This window comes from Argiope bruennichi, chromosome X1, assembly GCF_947563725.1.
Source record: "Argiope bruennichi chromosome X1, qqArgBrue1.1, whole genome shotgun sequence".
Classification (NCBI taxonomy): Eukaryota; Metazoa; Arthropoda; class Arachnida; order Araneae; family Araneidae; genus Argiope; species Argiope bruennichi.
In genome coordinates this window covers 32,744,363-32,764,479 of record NC_079162.1, presented here as the reverse complement: position 1 = coordinate 32,764,479, position 20,117 = coordinate 32,744,363, and the positions used below count along the sequence as shown (strand labels likewise).

Below are 20,117 nucleotides of genomic sequence, written 5' to 3'. Positions count from 1 at the left end.
ATACTTATATCTACTTAACCACTTAGAATTTCCAGGATGCAGAAAGAAATAAGCCGTTCAAGTTGCTAAAAAAAAAAAAAAAAAAAAAAAAAAAAAAAAAACACTATTTATTAAAATTTCAACAAGGCATTAAAAACAAACATTCACCTGCTCACCCAATATTACTTACTAAAAAAAAAATAAAACAGACTTGTTTTTATCTTCTCCCTTTCGCTAAGCGCATGCGCGCCAACGAGAATGGCAGATCCATTTCCGATGGGAGGGAAGTCTAATTAGATGTAACATATCCTCCCACCTTTTGAGTGAACATGTCACACTCAAAACATCTTTAAATTTAAGAATATTCAAAGTACTAATAAACACAATGAATATATAACACTTAAAAATTGAAATATACATGAATACAAATTACAAAACAATAAGAAACTTGACACTTCACTTATAATAATTTCAATACAAAATTCAATTCGAACAAAACATTTTTAAAACGTTGCGGTGCCCTTACAATTCTACCACTATTGGTAGTCAGTGGAATAACCTAGTCCTCACATTTTCCCACAACTGGATTATCTATTTCTAGTCTTAACAACCGTTGCACAAGTACTTAAAAACTCTGAATGTTCTGTTTTGACAATAGCAAGTCTCACATGACAATCACTTTCAGGTATTAACTTCAACACACGAGCTAAATTCCCAAAGGCACGCTTTTTGTTATTGTCTTCCATAAGAACAATTTCACCCACCTCGAGAGGTTTGTCTTTATAGTTTCCAATAGACTGTTCACGTAATTGTCCGAGATAGTCAATGCGGAATCTTGATCTAAGTTGTTCTCTCATTTTCTGCAGATATTTGGCTCTTTTACCCAATTTTTCTTAATTGACAGTGTCAATATCGGGAACTCCAGATTTTGGTATCAAGAACATTTCGGGTCTTAAGGGAGAAATATATCAATTTCTTCGGATACATAAAGAGTGGTCGTGAGTTAATCACTCTCTCACAGTCACACAGCACAGTTACCAAATCTTCGTAATTAAGAGCGGCTCTACCAAGAACTTTCCTTAGAATTCCCTTCGTCATCTGGATGAGGCGCTCCCACCATCAAAAACTTTCACTGAATTTTTTCTACTGCAGCCCTTAAGAAGATATCATCCCAATTCAGCGTATGTAAAAGTCTCTCCGCTCCCTTGAAATTAGTGCCGTTATCAGAATACACTATGGTAGGTCTTTCACGTCAAGCAATGAAATGCCTTAATGACAGGAAAAAAACTTCAGTTCTTAAGGATGTGATCATTTCTATATGGACAGCCCTATACACTATTTCAGCCCTTTCCAGTTCCAAAAAAGACAAAATCTTTGAGGAATGATTAGATATTTTTCTTAACTTATTATAAAATCTAAATATCCAAGCCAAAACACGTATAATTTTCTTTACAGATGAAAAATATTTATAATGCCAATCAACATTTTCACCAATTTTAGTAAAAGTAGTTACAATAGTTTTTCTTCGCTCCGAGTTAACCAAATTCTCATTTGGTTCCTCCTCAGATTTGGGCCAATTAGTTTCGGTTTCCTGGAACCAAGAAGGTCCCTCCCACTATTTTTCATGTAATAATTGCTGTCCTGAACACCCTTGAGATACTAGATCTGCACCATTAAGTGCTTCTGGAATCTGGCGCCACACGACAGGAGATGTTAGTGAACATATTGCCCTTACTCGATTTTGTACAAATGTCCCCCAATTTTGCTCTCTCCTAACCCAGCACAATGCCGTCGTAGATTTTGACCAACAGTAGATATTGGCATTATAAAGTTTAAGATCCAGTGGACAGTAATCTAGCCCTTATTAAAGAAGCAAACAGTTCTAAACGAGGTAAAGTGACCGTTTAAACCGCTGCAACTCTACTTTGGGCGTTCACTAAACGAACTTCTATTTGGATGCCTTGGTAAATTCTCAAGAATACACATGTAGCTTAAGCTCTTCTGACTTGCATCACAAAACACATGTATACCCAATGATTTCACCTTCAGGCTAAAGCCCAACCATCTTGGAACCCTTATCTTGGCGATTAAATGAAACTGTTGACAACAGGATTTAAATGTCCTAGCTAGGCCATCTGGCAAAGTTTCATCACACTTAATTTTTAAGTTCCACGTCTCTTGCAAAATCAATTTGGGAATCAACATAACAGGGGTTGTAAAACCTATAGGATCGAAAATTTGATGAGCTATAACCAAAACTAGCCTTTTCGTAACGGGTCTTTCCAACGTAGCAGTTAGTTCCACTTTGCAAAACAATGAATCCAGGTCTGCATGCCACAAAAGACCTAAAACTGACACGGTTTCATCTGTAAATGCATCCCTGTCAGGTTCTACACTATGTAAATTGGGCCTCAAACTTCGCAAATTAAAATTACCAGAAGACATAATCACTTGAGATTCCAGTATGAACTTCCGCATTTCCAATTCAGAATCCAAGCTAGTTACACAATTATCGAAGTAAAATGAAGACCTAAGTATCTCAGATGTGCAACTCAAATGTTTTGGAACCTTATTTAAATGATTTTGTAGTGTGGCGGCCAATAGATAAGGTCTACATGTTAGACCAAATACTACTCTTCGATGCCTATACTCCTCCACTTGTTCCAAATCACTTGTCTTATACCATAAGAAATGTAGATAATGAAGATCTTTTTCCCTTATATATCTGTAGGAAAGCCTTTTCTATGTCTGACGAAACAGCAACGTAGTTCCTACGAAGCCGATTGAGAATAGATGGGATCATTTCTATTAAATTGAGTTCAGTGGACAAACAATCGCTAAACGGACAACCCAATGTGTGTAAACTAGCATTAAATACTGGTCTTATACTCGTAGTGCTACTTTCCTTTATAACTGGCCTGTGTGGTAAATAGTGCACTCGGTCAACTCCTTCCTGTTGAACTTTTTCAATAATACCCAGAGTCAACCAGTTATCAAAAACCTCTCCATAAACTTTTAATTTACCAGATGCTATTAACTTCTTTTTCGTACTCAAAAGACATTTTTCTGCTAAATGTCTGTTTTCGGGTAAAGCAAAATTATCCATTATCCATGGTAATGCGACTTCATATCTGCCTTCTGCATTTACGCGAAGAGTTTCATTAGAATATTTCATAATTTCCTCTTCTAGTTCTTTTGCAGTCTGGCGGTGCGCAGAACCCGTAATCCCTAGTGCATCCGAAGACCAAAGGTCATTGATGCATTGCTTTTGAGTTAATAGCGAAAAAATGATCAGAGCATGGTTACTTTCAACGCTGGTCTCTCTCTCTCCAAACGTTTCCCCAAAACCGTCCACCCTAAGTGAGTATACACTGCGGTTAGGTTAGACTTAAGGGGTATAACTTTACCAGTAAACAATTTACCAACAACATCAGCATCTATTAACAATTTAATTTCCTTATCAACTTTTATAGTGCTGTTTTCTGAATTTATAAATCTAATACCACGTATTTTAAACTCTTTTAACCAAGGACCAGTTGGGATTTGCTTAATCTCAGTACAAATGCGGTTTTGACCAAGTGCTTCAAGTTTACACTTATAAGTATTATCAAAATCACACAATTCAATAATATAATTCTTATGTGACACTTCGTCAGTTTCAATTCCCCCAAACAATGATTGAAATTTATTTCGCCCATATGTTTATACTTCATACTTTGAGCAATATCAGGACTTAAATAAGATTTCACACAGCCCGTATCATAAATTGCCCTTGCAAACATTTCTTTCTGATCATTACATAATTTTACAATCAAAGTTTGGAGATATACATCAGAGAGCCGCACATGATTATTTAACGTACTAATTTTGGCCTCGTCATTCTCGGCATTTGAGAGTTTATCTACTTTATTAGAAGGTAAATCCGGGCATAAAATAACGAAATAGCATTTCTTACAAATATGGTATTTATGCCCCGATTTACACTGGTTTGCTCTATGAAATCGTTTAAAGCACACAAAACTGACCTTTTTCTTCTTAAGAAAATCTTTTTTACTGTCTAAATTCATGTTAGACACTTCATTACAGCTCTCAGATGCATGAAACTTATCACAAAATATACAAGTATCTAATTTCGTAAACTTACGAGTATTTTCAAAAGACATTATCATTAGTAGTCAATAATTCACATGCAGTTGACACAACAGGTTTACAGTCAGAATACCGATTTACATAACTATTTTTATTAGATAGCTTTCCAGTATTGAAGGTTTCTCTAGCAATTTTAACTCTGAATTCACTATCAACTTCATTCTTAACAAACTCCATTAATAAATCTAAATTGCTCTTACCCTGCGTGTCCGTAACCAAATGCCGCTGTCTTTCCCACATCTAAACGACATCTACAGGTAACGCTGATTCAACTAGTGGAAATAAAATGTCCGCATATTTGTCTTTAGCGAGTCCCAGCGAATCCAACGACATAATTCTGGTTTGTAACTTATCATATAACGACGATATTTCACACTTATTTTTTTATATGACGAGCTGTAGCAGGTCTCTTATATAAAACTGAATCAACACGTTTTCTCTACCGAATCTCTCTTTGAGATACTCTACTGCTTTTCCATAATTTTCAGCTGTAGGAGGAAAACTTTCAACAATTTGTCTCGGAGCTGAACCAGGCACTGTACTTTGAATGAGGTACTGATACTTGTCACTGTCATCCATACTGGCCAATATGGGTGTATCCTCATGTATCTTCATAAATTGTGTCCAGAAATTCAACCAATCTCTCGGGTTGCCATCGAAATTAGGCAAACGAATCTCGGGCAATTTACACTTCGGTGTTGCATCTGTAAAAGAATGAAAATCGAATCCTTTTACTTTGTTTCTGTTTAACACATTTCTAACCTTTATTTTAAAGATAATGTACCGGTCTTCATATGTTTCGCACGTACTGAACTCTTTCTCGTATTTTTCTTGAGTACAGTTTTGTTTCTGAAGAAGCCCCAACAACTCAACATTGCACTCCTTCAACTGCTTAAATCTTTCGGTCAACTGTTCGTAGCTTACTTCAATGTTCGCCTTTTCTAATTGGGTAGCAGTAAGAAGCGATTCAAGCTTATTCACGCTTCTCGCAAAGGCACTTCTTAACGTGGAGCATTTCTGCCTTAGAGCATCCATTCCAATAAGTCTACTTATTTTGAACAGCCTTAGAAATCAACGATTCCTACCATTCTGGCGGGCTCGCCATTTAAATGTGATGAGTACTTATATCTACTTAACCACCTTAGAATTTCCAGGATGCAGAAAGAAATAAGCTGTTCAAGTGACACAAAAAAACTATTTATTAAAATTTCAACAAGGTATTAAAAACAAACACTCTTCACTTGCTCACCCAATATTACTAACTAAAAAAATACATCAGACTTGTTTTTATCTCCCCCCCCCCTTCGCTAAGCACATGCAGGCCAACGAGAATGGCAAATCCATTTCCGAAAGGAGGGAAAAACTCTAGTTAGATACAACAATATTTGTCCAAATCAGATGGCAAACAACTGGGCAACTTCACTTTTTTTTTTTCCAGTACAAGACGAAAGGAAATTCCGTCTTCTAGAGTCGAAAATGAAGCTATAGCAGTTGGTAGTGTCAATATACCAGTAATTTACCGTCTATTGGATATGCTGTACTATACAATACGAAAAATATTGCGACTGGTTTTGGACTTTTATTCCAACAAAATCAAGCTGTACACCTATTGAAGAGGGACTCAGAGGTTCATAAAACGTTTGTACATCAATTCCTTGCTGGAATGGTTGCTGATGTCCAGTGGATGTCAATTAAAGTGGAACGAAGCTTACTTTTACCTCAAAGGCCCCCCAATTATCGAATTTATCATTGGACTTTTTTTTTTTCTTCATTTTTTGAAGGGATAACTGCAAATGAAATCCAAACCTGTTCCGTAACAGGACAATGGTACCGTGATATGCTGAGAGATTTGTAATCCCGCAATTTTGGATCTCTTCAGTGCATCATTTTCATACAGCATTTGACAATGATCGTCGTATAAAGCAATTGTTAAAACAGCATTTCACAAATACACGGATCACCAGCCATCATTCTAAAATATCACAGCTACCTCATTCGTCGGATATCACCCCCTGCGACATTTGGGTTTAGAGTTTCCTGAAGGACAAACTTGACTCAGCTGCCTAAAGCCAGCATCTGTTCCATATCTGAAGAAAGATTCGGTGGCATGATTTTGATATTCCAGTAGACTTACTGCTGTCAGCCGTGGGAAATATGGTTCTGCCATTACAGCACACTGTTGAACATAATAGAGGAAATAAAGCAATTTTTGTGCTATTTTTGTATTATTTAACATCTATAAAGCATATTATATGTTTTATGTGTATTATCGGCGTATTTTTGCACTAAAATTGGTACTAATAAATATTAAGTGTTTCACCTAACTTATTTCAAATTTTCTCATTTGAACCAATATAGAATGCATTCTGAAATAGCTTTCCTCTGAAGTTTGAAACTTATTTTTTACTATACATATAAATAAGAAAAAAAAAAAAAAAAAAAAAAAAAATGTAAGGGAAAAAATAGCACTTTGTTGTAAATGTGTCTCATTAGCATATTCTGGTAAACATTCCTTCAATGTTCAATGGGCCCTTACAGCTATCTCGGGCACATTAATGTTTTTTTTAAATTATTTTTTTACAGGTGATTGTCATGACCAAATTTGTATTTCATAGTTTGTTACTGATCATCAGTCCTATTGGTAGAACGAGCAACTTCATTTTGTGAACAAAATTAAAATTCGGAAGGAAATTTTGAGTGTGGGACCTCATTTTATCTCCTAAATATTTCACTGTAATTTGGCAATTTTGCCAGATAGGACGTGAAGGGACGGGCAGCAAGCAAGGAAGAGCCTTTACTTCCTCCTACTGCAAGAAAACTGCATATATATATATATATTTGTTATTGTTCAAAACCGGACAAAAACGGGAACTCCAAAAGAAAGAGGAAGTGAAAAACCGCGGAAGAATCATAACCTTGCTATTTTCTAAATTTCCGGGTAATGTAACCAATTTTTCATTCGTCTTGTAAGCAACACTGATAGTAAACAGAGCCCCCCTCCCTCTTCTTTTTTTAGGCTTTTCAACAATAGCAGAAAATCCCGGGATTAAATATTCGATGAAACAATGAAAACGACCTGGTTCAGGGCAACAAGTTATCTGTCGTTGGAAATTAGACAAAATGTATTTTTTTTAAAAATTGTCAACATTTGAGAAAAAGTCGAGCGAAATTGGTGCAATTTTCAATTTTTTTAATGATATTAATACTAAAAATTGGTATCACTAAAAAGAATTTAAAAAAATTTATTTTTTGAAACAGTGTAAAATTTATTTTTGTGAACTTCTATTTTCGGAAGTTACTGCGGAGAAACGACGAAATTCAGCTTAATTTCTACTTTATTAAAATTCTTAATCAAATTTCAAAAAATTTCTCATCTGATTCACAGATGAGAAGGTTGCTTGATTGCTAAGGAAAGCTTTTTTTAAAAAAACTTTCCTTTGATTCACAAACTAAATATATAATTAAAAAAAAACTCTTTTCAGGGATAAATTTTATAGGTTAAGGACATTGTTTAAACCAATACAATGCCTTGTGCTGTTGTCAAATGTCCGACGCATTCGTGAAATTCGATAGTAAAAAACATTTCATTCATTTCTGAAAGATCCTGATACCAGGAAAATATGGATTTTCAAATGGCGAAGGAAAGTTATTTTTAACAATGCAAATGTTCGAATTGGTTTTTGCCATTTCAGCATTAGCGGTAATTCTCGTAATAGGAAAGCTAAATTGCTTGGTACTTTAACAGAGAAAAAAAAAATGATGTCGCAACATTAAATTTGGTGTCAAACACAAATGTATCATCATCTGAAAAAGATGATACTTCGTAAGATGCGAAAACGGGCCTTGGAAACTCTTAATAAATTAACATCACTAAAACAGAAATTTCAGGTGTGGCTTTTCAGGTCGAGTTACAATTTATTCTAAAAGAACAGGGGAAACAAATTATTTCAATAGAAAAAGAAACTGGGAGTTTAAAATGATCAAATACTTCAATGAAAAGATAGATAAAAACACATTAGAGCGATAAATTAAACAGAAACTTTCAAGAGGTGTCAATAGAATTTTAAGGGAATTATTTTCTCAGGGTCAAATAAAATTGCTTACTGACAGAAAAAAAATAAGGAAAATGGACAAAAACTGATATACAGAGAGCCATCACTCTAAGCACTGTTTCCAGAAGATGTTACAAATTCTTGAAAGATGTTCTCGGATTCCCTCTATTAAGTGTTTCAACTTTAAAAATATAGATTAAAAATTCATTTAAATGTCAACCTGGTATATTGTACGATGTGTTAGCATTAATGAAAACTCAGGCTTCTAAATTTTCTACATTGTAACGAATTTCTGACCTCTGTTTTGATGAAATGAATTGCGATAGCTGCTTTTCATATGATAAGGAGGAAGATCGCATTATGGGTCTTAATTCCAATGTTATAATGGCTAAAGGTTTGTTCTTCTCATGAAAACAAGTACTTAATTTTGATTTCGACAGTCAAATGACATCAGACCTGTTGAATGAATTAATAATTTCAGTAGAAAATTGTGGCAATAAAGTTATTGTTGATCTAGGAGGGAAGTTTTTCTCAGTTTGGAATGAACTGAAAGTATCTTATATTCATTCTTTCTTTTCCAATACTTCCGATTCTTTTTTAAAAAGTAAGGGTGTTTGCCAATATTTCACATCTTTACAAAGTCACTAGGAATCATTTTCGCGATAAAGATTTTATTTATACCGGAGCAAAATTTCTAAGAAGTAACAGAGATTACTTATGTTGGATTCAAATGAAATTAAACTCTCACCGAAAAACGTTTCATCATATCTCAATCAAAAACGGGAGTGCCAAAGAGTGAGTTTAGCGGTTCAATTTTTTCCCACCCTTCTAAATATACTGCAATGTAATAAAATATTTACTTCTAAATTCCCATGCCCATCGTCCATGTTTCACCGGAAGATTGTTTCTCAGCTTCTTTTGTTATTTCTTCCTTTTCTAATCAAATCTTCCACAACAGCTCTTTGATGTGACACGAAATGCAGCTCCATAAGCTCTTCGGTGGTTCTGGCTAAGTTCTTCCACCAGCTCATCGATGTCATTGCTATCCACCTCTAGCCACATAATCTTGGCCAGAGACAAAGTCTTGTCGATCAAAGCTCACAGTACCTGTTCAAACACCTTGGAATCGTGTTCGACAAAGTAATATGGCCGAGACTTTTTCCGTATAGATCATATAAAGGCTCTCTTCAAACAAACGCTTAACATACACACTAATACAAGCTAAACTAGCACGTGGCGTCATAATATATTTTCCTTACTTGTTCTGCGAAATATCACTCGTCAAGAGAGTCACCTTTTTACATTATGTTTTGCTCGTCATGGAGGGGTTAGTTCAGCGAGGTTTGACTGTTTAAAAAAATGGCATCAGTGCATTTAGTTTGGTGACACTGGGAATGGTCAGATGGTGACCTTTCACTTTCCATGATTTAATCACAATAAAATGGTGGCCTTAAAAAACAACTTGTTGCGCCTTTTTTAACAGTTTCTAAACATATATATTTCTGATGTATTCATCTACTTAACAGAATATTACTGAATTATGCCATTATTTATTTTTGTCGGCCTGCAGGTTACGTTTAAATTATCTCATTTTTGGGGAATAAAAAGTTGTATTTTTTTCCTTCCATTTTTAAACGATTTCAGAGAAGAAAAACACCTTTTATTTTGTGTTCGAAGTATATTGTAAACATTTTTACGTAAGTTTTATTTAATTTTTTAATATTGAATGGGGAGGGGTGAGAAAAAACAAGATGAAAACAGTCAGATTAAGTCAAGACAGAAGCAGAAAGCACCTGAACATGAAGAAAGAGATGACCAGGAACAGTTGGACTCAATGAAATGTTCATATGATCGTACATGTAAATAATAAAAGTTTTTGTACGTTTTTATTATCTATGTGCAATACTAATTAAAAATATGAAATGTTTTTAATGAGCACTGAACATAAATTACAATAATGGTAATAATCAAAGTCAATGTAAGAAATAGGATTTAAAAGAACTTTCACAAGATGAAAGTTTTCTGAATGCATAATCATAGGCAGAATTTAAGACGATAATTAAAAAGAATGCTGTTTATAGAACTGAAATAAATGTTAAAAAAATTATTATACCAAGTAGAATTCTCAAAAGCTAACTTATCAGTTAAAAATATAAAAACAGGTAAAATAACTTCAATATAATCGCAACTTGGAAAATACTTTTTTTATCAATAGAATGAATCACTTACTGCAGCTGTTTGTACAAGTCTTGTTGCTTCTAAATAACTGCCCTGGTGGTTTTGCCCTATTTCAGCAATAATGAAGACAGGATGATTACCACCAACAAATACTCCAGGAGCAATCTCAAATTCCGGTGGGTCCTAAAATATGATAAATAAAAAGGAAATATATTAAAATGCATTTAAAAAATAAAATTCCGATAAAAAAATTCTTTTATTTTAGAATATTAAAATTCATTTAAAAAATAAAATTCCGAGAAATTTTTTTTTTCTATTTTAGAAAAGTCCAGAAATCAGTTAGCAAGTTTTTGTTGAATAATTCTTTATCATATTATATTAATTACGAAAATTATTTTGCATTTCATATAGAACTTCAATGCTGAGCGACTCTGCATTAAATTTCCTTTTTCAAAAAGAGATGTGCTTGGTTTCAGTAAAAAATGTTTTTATATTAATTGCAGTTTAACATTTTCACTCTAATTTAACGTGCAAATTTTATGAGTTCCGACAAATATTAGTAAGAGATAAGTAATACAATGAACAGAACTGTTTAAGGCATAAATAATAGTATGACTGAATTATATAACTCTCAAAATCTGAAACTTTGATAGCTAAATATTTTGCAGAAAAAGCTATTAAGAAACCAAGTTACATAAAATATATAATTGAAAATTTTAGAGATCTTTTATATTGGCGAACTGCTGGTCACTAAAGGCGGCTAGTTTCTTATTAAAGATATTGCTTAGTGAACTATTGTAATATACATACACACACACACACATACATTTTTTCCCTTTTATGAGTAGAGATAATCGCGATTTTCAAGAAAATTCATTCAGAAATATGAGAATGTTCAAATATTAGCGGGGCCGCTGTGGCCTGGTGGTAAGGTCTCGGCTTCGGAACCGGAGGGTTTCAATTTCCAGATCTGATTACACCGAAGAACCGTCGTGTAAGGGGGTCAGTTGCACGTTAAATCCGTCATGACCAAACGTCTTCCTGCTGGTGTGGTGCGGTGTGGAGAGGGGGGTGCCAGCTCAGGTGTCGTCCTCGTCATCTGACCGCGGTTCAAAATTACGAGGTCCGTCCCAAAATAGCCCTAGTGTTGCTTCAAACGGGACGTTAATATAACTAAACTAAACAAACTAAAAACTCAAATATTAGTAAAAAAAAAAAAAAAAAACAGCTATAGATTCTCTTTATTTTTCTGATAAAAGCAATCTTACTTATCTATTAATAATAGAATTAATTATCATTTATTGCAAGATATATGAGTAAGATAAATGTATCTACAGGATCTCATAAATGCAAAATCAAATAAAAATTTACAAAAAAAAAAAAAAAAAAAAAAAAAACCGGACAAAATAGCATCGATTTCTGAATTATATATATATTAAAAAAATGCATTTATAAAAATATCCAGACGGGAAAAACCTACGAAAACATTCTTATTGTGTTTTCTAATTTTTTTTTTCTGGCCCTGCACTTGAAAATAATATTTGTGATTTTTATTTATTTTTGTATTTCCACCTTTCTTTAATTTCCAAAATGGAAATTTTTTAGCTTTGATTCCTTTGGAGCAATATTTTCACAGGATGCTGTGCATTTTACTTCTGCAATTCCATTATCACCAATTAGACCGACCGGAGATGCAGCTAAATACGCAAAATTGAGTTTACGAACTGAATAAACCGCAACATTGGACTTTCAAATGCTTTTACAAAAGTTTAATAATTTTGTTTCTAGGGATGCGATAGTATTCGCTGAAACAAATGTGGATTGTGAAGGCGCAGATAACCGACCACAGGTGTGTGGAACTTGCGTTTAGTCACCCCTCTAGATGCACGCCAAGTTTTTCTGCCAAAAGTCCAAATGCCAGTAAATCTACAATGCAAGCGCAAGACACCTTTTAATGCGGTAGGGGATAATTTATTGAGCGCAAGTTCCCCACTCCCATGAAAGAGACTGATGATGGAATGAGTAATGCACTGACGAGGCTTCACTGCAAGTGTTTTTACAGAGAGCTTCTACCATGTTCGATATATCTCTTTGGCGCACCAAATTCATCTTGCTGTATTTTTATTTTCTGTTTACCGGACCAATCTTTCTTTAAGAACACATAAAAGATACCTGGCATAACTTAAATAAATTTTTCAACATCTGAAACATTAAAAACTTACTCAGTGTTTGTGAAATTTAAAACAAAAATGTTTTAAATTTCACAAACACTTCATGTCGAATGTTTTTCGAGCTACAAAAAGTATGGCACTATACATATTTCGTACTGCCCCTTCTCGATAACTATTCCAGTATTTCAATAACGGCATTGCACATTGTTGAAAAAAAGTTTCGCGAGCATTATCTTAATATGTGTTGGAACCCCTGGACCTATTTCACCCTGGATTCCTTCTCCGAATTCTTCCCCTTTCTTGGTTTTGTTTTCTTGATGCATCTCTTAAAAAAGACTTTACGACTATGCTTTCAAATTATCGTATTCAACGTGTGAGGAAACAGAACGAATAAAATGCTGCTTTTGCACTTCTCCAGGAAACTAAGCACTTTTAAGGTGCTTAAACATGATTTTCACGTTTAAGCATCTTTTTAAGCACTTTTCATGACGCTACGTATCCTGTCTAAGAGCTTACAGATTATTTCAAAATAAATCACCCAATTCCTTCATAAGTTACTGAATGGTAAAGAAGAAAGAAAATTATATTTAGATTTAAGGAACTGCTAAAATTCCAACAAATTTTAAAATCTGGTAACATATGTTACTGCTTCATTGTCTTTTCAATCTATTATTTTGTGAGATATAAAGAGTAAAATTCTTTCTTTATTTAAGAACAATCAACTTGTTTTTAAAAAGCTCCTAAATCATTGGTCAACATTAAGATTTCTTTAGACTATAAACGTAGGAGAGTTCTGATTTGTATGAGTTTTTATTAGTCTTCTTAAAAATGAAAAGTATATTTCCAAAACAAAAGTTAATAGAACAGACTGATCTACCTTTAAAAAATTAAGGGGAAAAAAGAGAATCATAAAAACTTCATGTCAACTGAAATTTCTGATATTATGTTCAGAACTAAAATTTATACTATGCATGTGAAAAGGAAACATAAAGTGAACATGTAAAGAACTAGGATTCTATATAAATAAAAATATAGAAAGTTATTGCTATACAGTTCAATGATAAACATTTGGGGGCATACCCTTGGAAAAAATGAGGAATAAGTCAAGGACTATGTGCAAAAAAATGAGTTTTTTTTTTACTATCTAATGTAATAAAAAAAATTTATGTAAATTTTGTGGACATGAAAAACATTCTTTATTACTGAAAATAATTTTTGTAAATATATTATTAAAAAGAGTGAAATATTTTTAGTAAATTTTGATGGTTTTATCAAAGAAAAAAATATACAAGTAGAATTAGCAGTAAAATCAGGGGACAGAGACTAGGCAAATTGCCAGGAAGATTTAAAAAAATAAATACAAAATTTAAGAGAATGTTTTTACTGTAGTAAAATAAAATATTTCAAGAGTAGCAGTCAGTTTTCTAAAGAAATGAACGAAAATAGAAACAAGCCATTATTACAAAAAAAAAAAAAAAAAAGAATGATGGTTTAAGGAAATTTCATGGTAAATGGACTACTTCATTTCTTAACACATATGGAATGATAAATATATTTATAATTTTAAACTAAGCAATAAAATATAATTTGGAAAAATGTATTTACTACATTTAAAGTAATGTAGATTACATTTTAAGGTACTAGGAAGTTACATACATGGTGAAGTTAAATGGCATACTGCAGTGTTAAATAATATTTTATTTATGCCCTTACTTTGAAAAGGATTATTATTTTTAATCAAGAGTAGAACCATTGATATTAGATGATATTTATTAGCATTGATACTTATACTTTAATAAAGTAGATGATTTTTTTCCACTTTTAAATATATTGATGTTATATCATAAACAATAGGATCTTATTCTGCATGTAAAATGAAATTGTCATCAATTTTAAACACTGTCAGTTTAACATTCTGAATTATCACAAGAAATCATATCTTACAATCAAAAGGACAAAGCAACTTCTTTTTTCTCCACTGAAATCACCTGATTTTAATAGGATAACATGAAATTTAGTGCAGCCATAATTTAAAGCTTAAAATTCAAAATGAACTATTTAAGTGGTAGATAAAATCTCTTTTGTTTAAGTATACCAATTACTAATTCATATATAAATTTAAGCCAATTTCTTACATTGGAAGAGAAAGATAATTTTATTAAAGAAATTTCATATTTCAGTAAAAAAAGCAATTTCCAACTTAGCAATAGAAAAAGTATCATCACTTATTACTTATTTCCTATGATTTTTGATGATCTCAATGCAATATACATGCAGCCATTCAGAAATATTATTCAGATAATTTTTTCTTTCTTTCTGATTCTATATATCTTATAACTAAAGTTTTAGAAACCTTACTTTGGAGGAAATGGTTATATTTCAAGATGTAAATAATAAAATTATCACTGAAAAATTTATTATTTTTATACATTATATATTTCATAAAGCTAATGCAAAATGTTTTTTAATTTTTCACCACTAATCATAGTATTATTTATTACAAACAGAAAGTATATATCACTACTACACTAGCAATAGTTTGGCAATCAAATCAGAAAGTACTGATCAACATCATATAGTTTCTCAAGTAAGCAATAATTTTCAATGTGCTTTATTTTTTAATATTACATCACTATCCATAAGTGAAATTTTAAATGTATATATAATAATCAATTCATTCTAACAATTAATACAATTCAGAAAACTCAATGTTATGGAGAAAATTTATGTTTATATGGCATATATCAGAGGATTGTGGCAATTTAATTTTGTAACTCATTAAACATCTAACACAAATACAAAAGCATGTAATGTTACAATATAGCACAAGAAAATCAGCAGGTAGAAAATATGATTAGTTACCTTTTCATTTCACAGTGCAGTTCATATAAATTGATTCCAAAATAATAACAACAAGCAGCAATATGTAGTAAAATAGTGATAGGCAATAAATTCAGTGCAAGTAAACAAAATGCAGATAATAAAATGATGAAACTTAAATATTAAACTTGGATATATAAACAAGCAAAGAAAAGTTTCATGTAAAATTTTTAACAATATTTGCATTTGTAACTGAATGACAAATACAAGTCATTAACTTAAAATAATATATAGACATCACTAGTAGTTTTCAATCTGCTAAAAGAAAATTCAAAATGATATATATTTTTAATGTGTCTCCAGAGAAAAAAAAAATAATCTATGTAAATAATTAATTACTTAAAATTTTCATCAAGGACTCAAACGTTGTGGGTACCTTTTAATCCTCAGGAAGGCAAGGAGAATTGCTTACTAATGGAAGACTAAAATAGACTCACTCATCTTTTCCTATCAATGAGGATGGTAGAAAATTCACAGGTGTCATTATATGACTGATATAATTGCAGTTGAATATCAACAGGGGCTATTTTGCTTTAATCAGAGAAAGAAGATACAAAGGAAAAGAAAATAACAAGGATATTTTCAATTATCACATAATAGAAAGGGTTCATAATTTTCTTTTGCATGTAGCTTTGCCAAAATAAGTTCAAACCATCTATTTAATTATAAAATGTCCCAGACCACTGCAGTCAGGAAATTAACTTTTCCATAGATGCAATTTGTTTCATGTTTTCTACACACTGTAATTATATCTTTAGTTCAGTGCCTTAATTTTAAAACTGAAACAAATAAATTTTTATTACTTGCAAATTGAAAATATCCACACCCTTAATATTTATGAATATTAGACATTAATAAGGTATCTTTATTGAATTATAAACCCAAGAAAAATTATATATTTTTAAATGTTAAGGTAAAATAGTTTAAAACATTTTTTTTTTCAAGGTTTTCTGTTAGGCTAATAAAAATAAAAATGTTTATTGATTTTTTCCCTAATAACGATTTTCTTGACTATTTATTTAAACCATTCAAATTTTATTGAATGGTTCCAGAAATGTTACATTTTTGAAGTTTAGAAAACTTTCTAACATTAATTCTTAATTAATTAATTTCTAACGGCTATATTCAAAATTTCGAATCATAACCTTGTTTTTAGAAATGAAATTATATTTTATATGTGCTTTGTTAATATGACTTCTAATCACTTGAAATTAAAATTTATTATCTTCTATTTTACATATTTTTGTCTGAACTTTGTGGAGTAAAGTTAAGAGAAAAGAAATTTAATTAAAAAAATCTTACTGAATAGTCTTAACTTGAAATTTAGTAACACAGAACCTTGAAATAATTCTTGTTATAAAATTTGCAAGAATGAAATCTCTCTTATATAAAACTGAAATTTAATGCAATTAATTTATTAATTGATAATTAAGTTACAAAAATATTAAAACTGAACATTGTACTGTTGATAGAAAAGTGCATGAAATTTCACGACTCTACAATTCTACTAACACATTTAAAACAGATTATCAGTTCTTATTTTCAAAATTTGATTCCTTGCATAAAGTCCAATCCCCCATAAAAATTATAAATTCCTATGTAAATCATTTTTTTAAAATTTTCTGGAGTGAAAATTAAGCTAGTTTACAAGTTTGGCATGCATTACTGCTCCAATGACACATGTCTGGAATATAAAATTTTTGACAAAACTACAGTAGATGAAATTCTCAAAAATCCCATTTAATGTGCAATATTCTTACTCTTTAATATTTTTCCTACTCAAATCAATAGAGAACACGATTAATAGAAAATTGTTTTTTTAAATAATACTTTGTTTTATAGTACTATTTCTATTTCTTACTTTAAAAGTGAACTTTTATTCATATTTATAAACTTTCCATCATCATCACTATCAAAACTGAATATATGACAATTATATCCCAGAAGACCTCTATGATGATAACTTGCTTTCCAACATGAAATTCTTGTTTACAGTAGATACTGGCCTTCCAGTATAGAAGTTATCTGGTATTGGTAAGTCAGATTAGTGGTGAGAGGATTAAGACACTAAGCGTCATGTCAGTCATTGATAGTTGACGCTGAACTTTCCTTTGGACCATGTCAGTCACTAGAGACTGAAAATATAATTCTCCTTCAAGTTGATTAGACATTGATGACTGACAATATGCATTTCAAAAAATTATATTCTCTTAATGAATTTTAATCTAGCACCCAAAAATTAATAAACTTTATTGCAATGTTACATAGATCTTTGGTTGTCAGCATATTAAAGAAGTCAGATATGGCAATTTAGATAAAAAGTGAAGCCAAAATATGCAAATTTCAAAGGCTCTCTGTTTTCTCTCAGTAACTTCCACATTTGATATTTTTTATTAGTTGCAATTTAATATTTACATAGTTTATAAAGTAATAAATATTGGGAGAAATTAAAAACCAAAACATACAGTTCCCCCTAACCTTTTAATATACTGCGATCTTCAAATTTACCAAAAGATTTGGTTTCAGGGAAACACATATAAGAATTTAAATTTAAAAATAGTTTTAAATAAAAAAAAAACCCTTTTAAATATACATTTTATACACTCAAATGCAAATTTTCCCAAAGCTTAATGATTTGTGAATCAATATATACAAAAATATTAAATAAAAAATATTAATTAAAGTTTTTAATTTAGTTTTGTATTATAAGTAAATGTTTTTTTATTGCTTATAAGAGACTGTAATATTATTGAATACGAACAGAAAATATTTATTCTTTTGCAATACTTAACTGTCAGTTTGCTTATTTGAAATTTTGCATGGAGAATGATTTAATTGCTTCTTTCTGTTCTTTTGATTATGTATTGTTCCTAATATCCACACAGACCTTATGTTCAATGACCTAGTGAACTATTAGGATCCCACTCCCATTGTTACAAAGCCGTCGGATGTTTTTTTTTTTTAAGCTAAAACATTCTGCCTGTTGCCTTCTTCAGATACCGAAGGCATTGCATGCTCTAACTTTTACTCTCTACATAACAGACCAGAGCAGCCTGTTTGAAAAACTTCATTTGAGATTTGTTAAGACAAGCAACGATAGTAATCCCAAAGAATAAAAACCAATAGAAAATATCAGATAAAACAATACTTATCAGTAAAAATTATAATTTTAACACTGAAAGTGGTAACCAAACTGTTTTTCAGAAGTGTCTGTTTATTTTATCCACCAACTTTATTGCCGACTTGGAATCCTTGGCGCAGCAAGGGCACACTAAACTACTTTTACCAAATGACTGGCTGCGTTGAATTAACTCAAACTGATCAACTAAAAACTTACATTCATTCTCTTCAAATCAGCATGGATATTATTTCTAAAATTCTATGTAAAAATTAGCTTTTACCTCATGAATAATTTTGAATATATTCTTTCTTGAAATAAAAGGCACAACTAAATTACACTTAAACTACATCAGTTTCAAATTTAAAAAAAAACACTTTAAAATTAATGCAATTATTTATCTCATAATCTGAAATAATTCTTAACTGCCTTCCCTTTTAAACACAAAAATATGCATATCTACATTAATTTTGTTTCATAAAAATGGCAAATCGGTACTTACATATTAACGCCACCGCAGCTACAGATTTGGCGGTTTTTGCGCTAATGCGCCAATAAAGAGCTTAATCTGTAGCTGCGGTGGCGTTGAATTTTGAAAGTGATTGGCGGCATTTAAAAACCGCCAAATCTGTAGCTGCGTACGTACGTAATACGTAAGTACTGGCAAATCTATACACAATTTGGTTTCATACTACGAAAATAAATCTGTATTGACAAATGATACCAAGGTTCTAGTGTAGATTTGGGCGCCCCTTCGGTTGGCGGCAAATTTTAGCGATGAAGTACTACTCCTGGTTTCCAAAATATTTAGTTTTCATTGACATTACTGTTGGGTTACCGAAATAAACTCGCCTTAGCGCCGATCTTGGCGTCACAAAAATCGCCAAAATAAAATTTCCATTAATAATGCTAACAAAATATGCAAAGAATTATCCTGATACTACCTTAAATATTAAAATAATTTTCATGTTTTAAGTATCGATTTCTTAAGATTAATTCTTACAATTCAGTATATACAAGCATGAGAGCATGAGCCCATGCGCATATTTATTTTTAAGATAAAATATAAATCAATGTACTTACGTACCATTCTTAGAGTTTTGTCACACTTCTTTTCTTCGGATTATTCAAAAATTCTAATAAATTTTTGAAATTTTTACCCTACTCATTCAATTCCGAAAGCACAAAGTAGTTTGACAAGAGTTTTCGAGACGCTTGCATACAGCTGTTATTTTACCGGGGTTTCCAGATGATAGTTTGTGTGAGATACAAGTAGAAGAATGTAGAGCAACAATTACAAAATTCATTACCACCGGTCTGCATAATATTTCACAGTCAGTTATATCATGCATTAGTGCTTTAATCTTTAAATGAAGAAGTGAAAATGAAATGTATTTTAGTGAAATCCATTAAATATGATCTGAAGATTTCGAGATTTTATCCCCTGTTTCATTTCACATAATGTTAGAGTGTTCTGGAATTGAAGAACTAATTTTTGGTTCATTGTCTCCCCCCCCCCCATAATCTAGTAGAAAGTCTCGGATGACTTTTCAGAAATGGCTCGATAAGTTTTTAAGTGTCAAGACGCCC

The 20,117-nt window shown here is 31.6% G+C and overlaps 1 protein-coding gene across 1 annotated transcript in view; it reads right to left on the bottom strand.

The window, feature by feature from the left end:
- The window catches only part of LOC129958115 (sialic acid synthase-like), a 64,547-nt gene extending 44,777 nt beyond the window's left edge, over positions 1-19,770 (bottom strand). Inside the window, exons 1-2 of the mRNA XM_056070311.1 lie at positions 19,615-19,770; positions 10,410-10,541 (exon numbers count right to left, since the gene is read on the bottom strand). Of these exons, the coding sequence (XP_055926286.1) occupies positions 10,410-10,541; positions 19,615-19,617 (135 nt within the window). The 5' untranslated portion in view covers positions 19,618-19,770. The remainder of the gene's footprint in view (positions 1-10,409; positions 10,542-19,614) is intronic.
- Between the last annotated feature and the right edge of the window lie 347 nt (positions 19,771-20,117).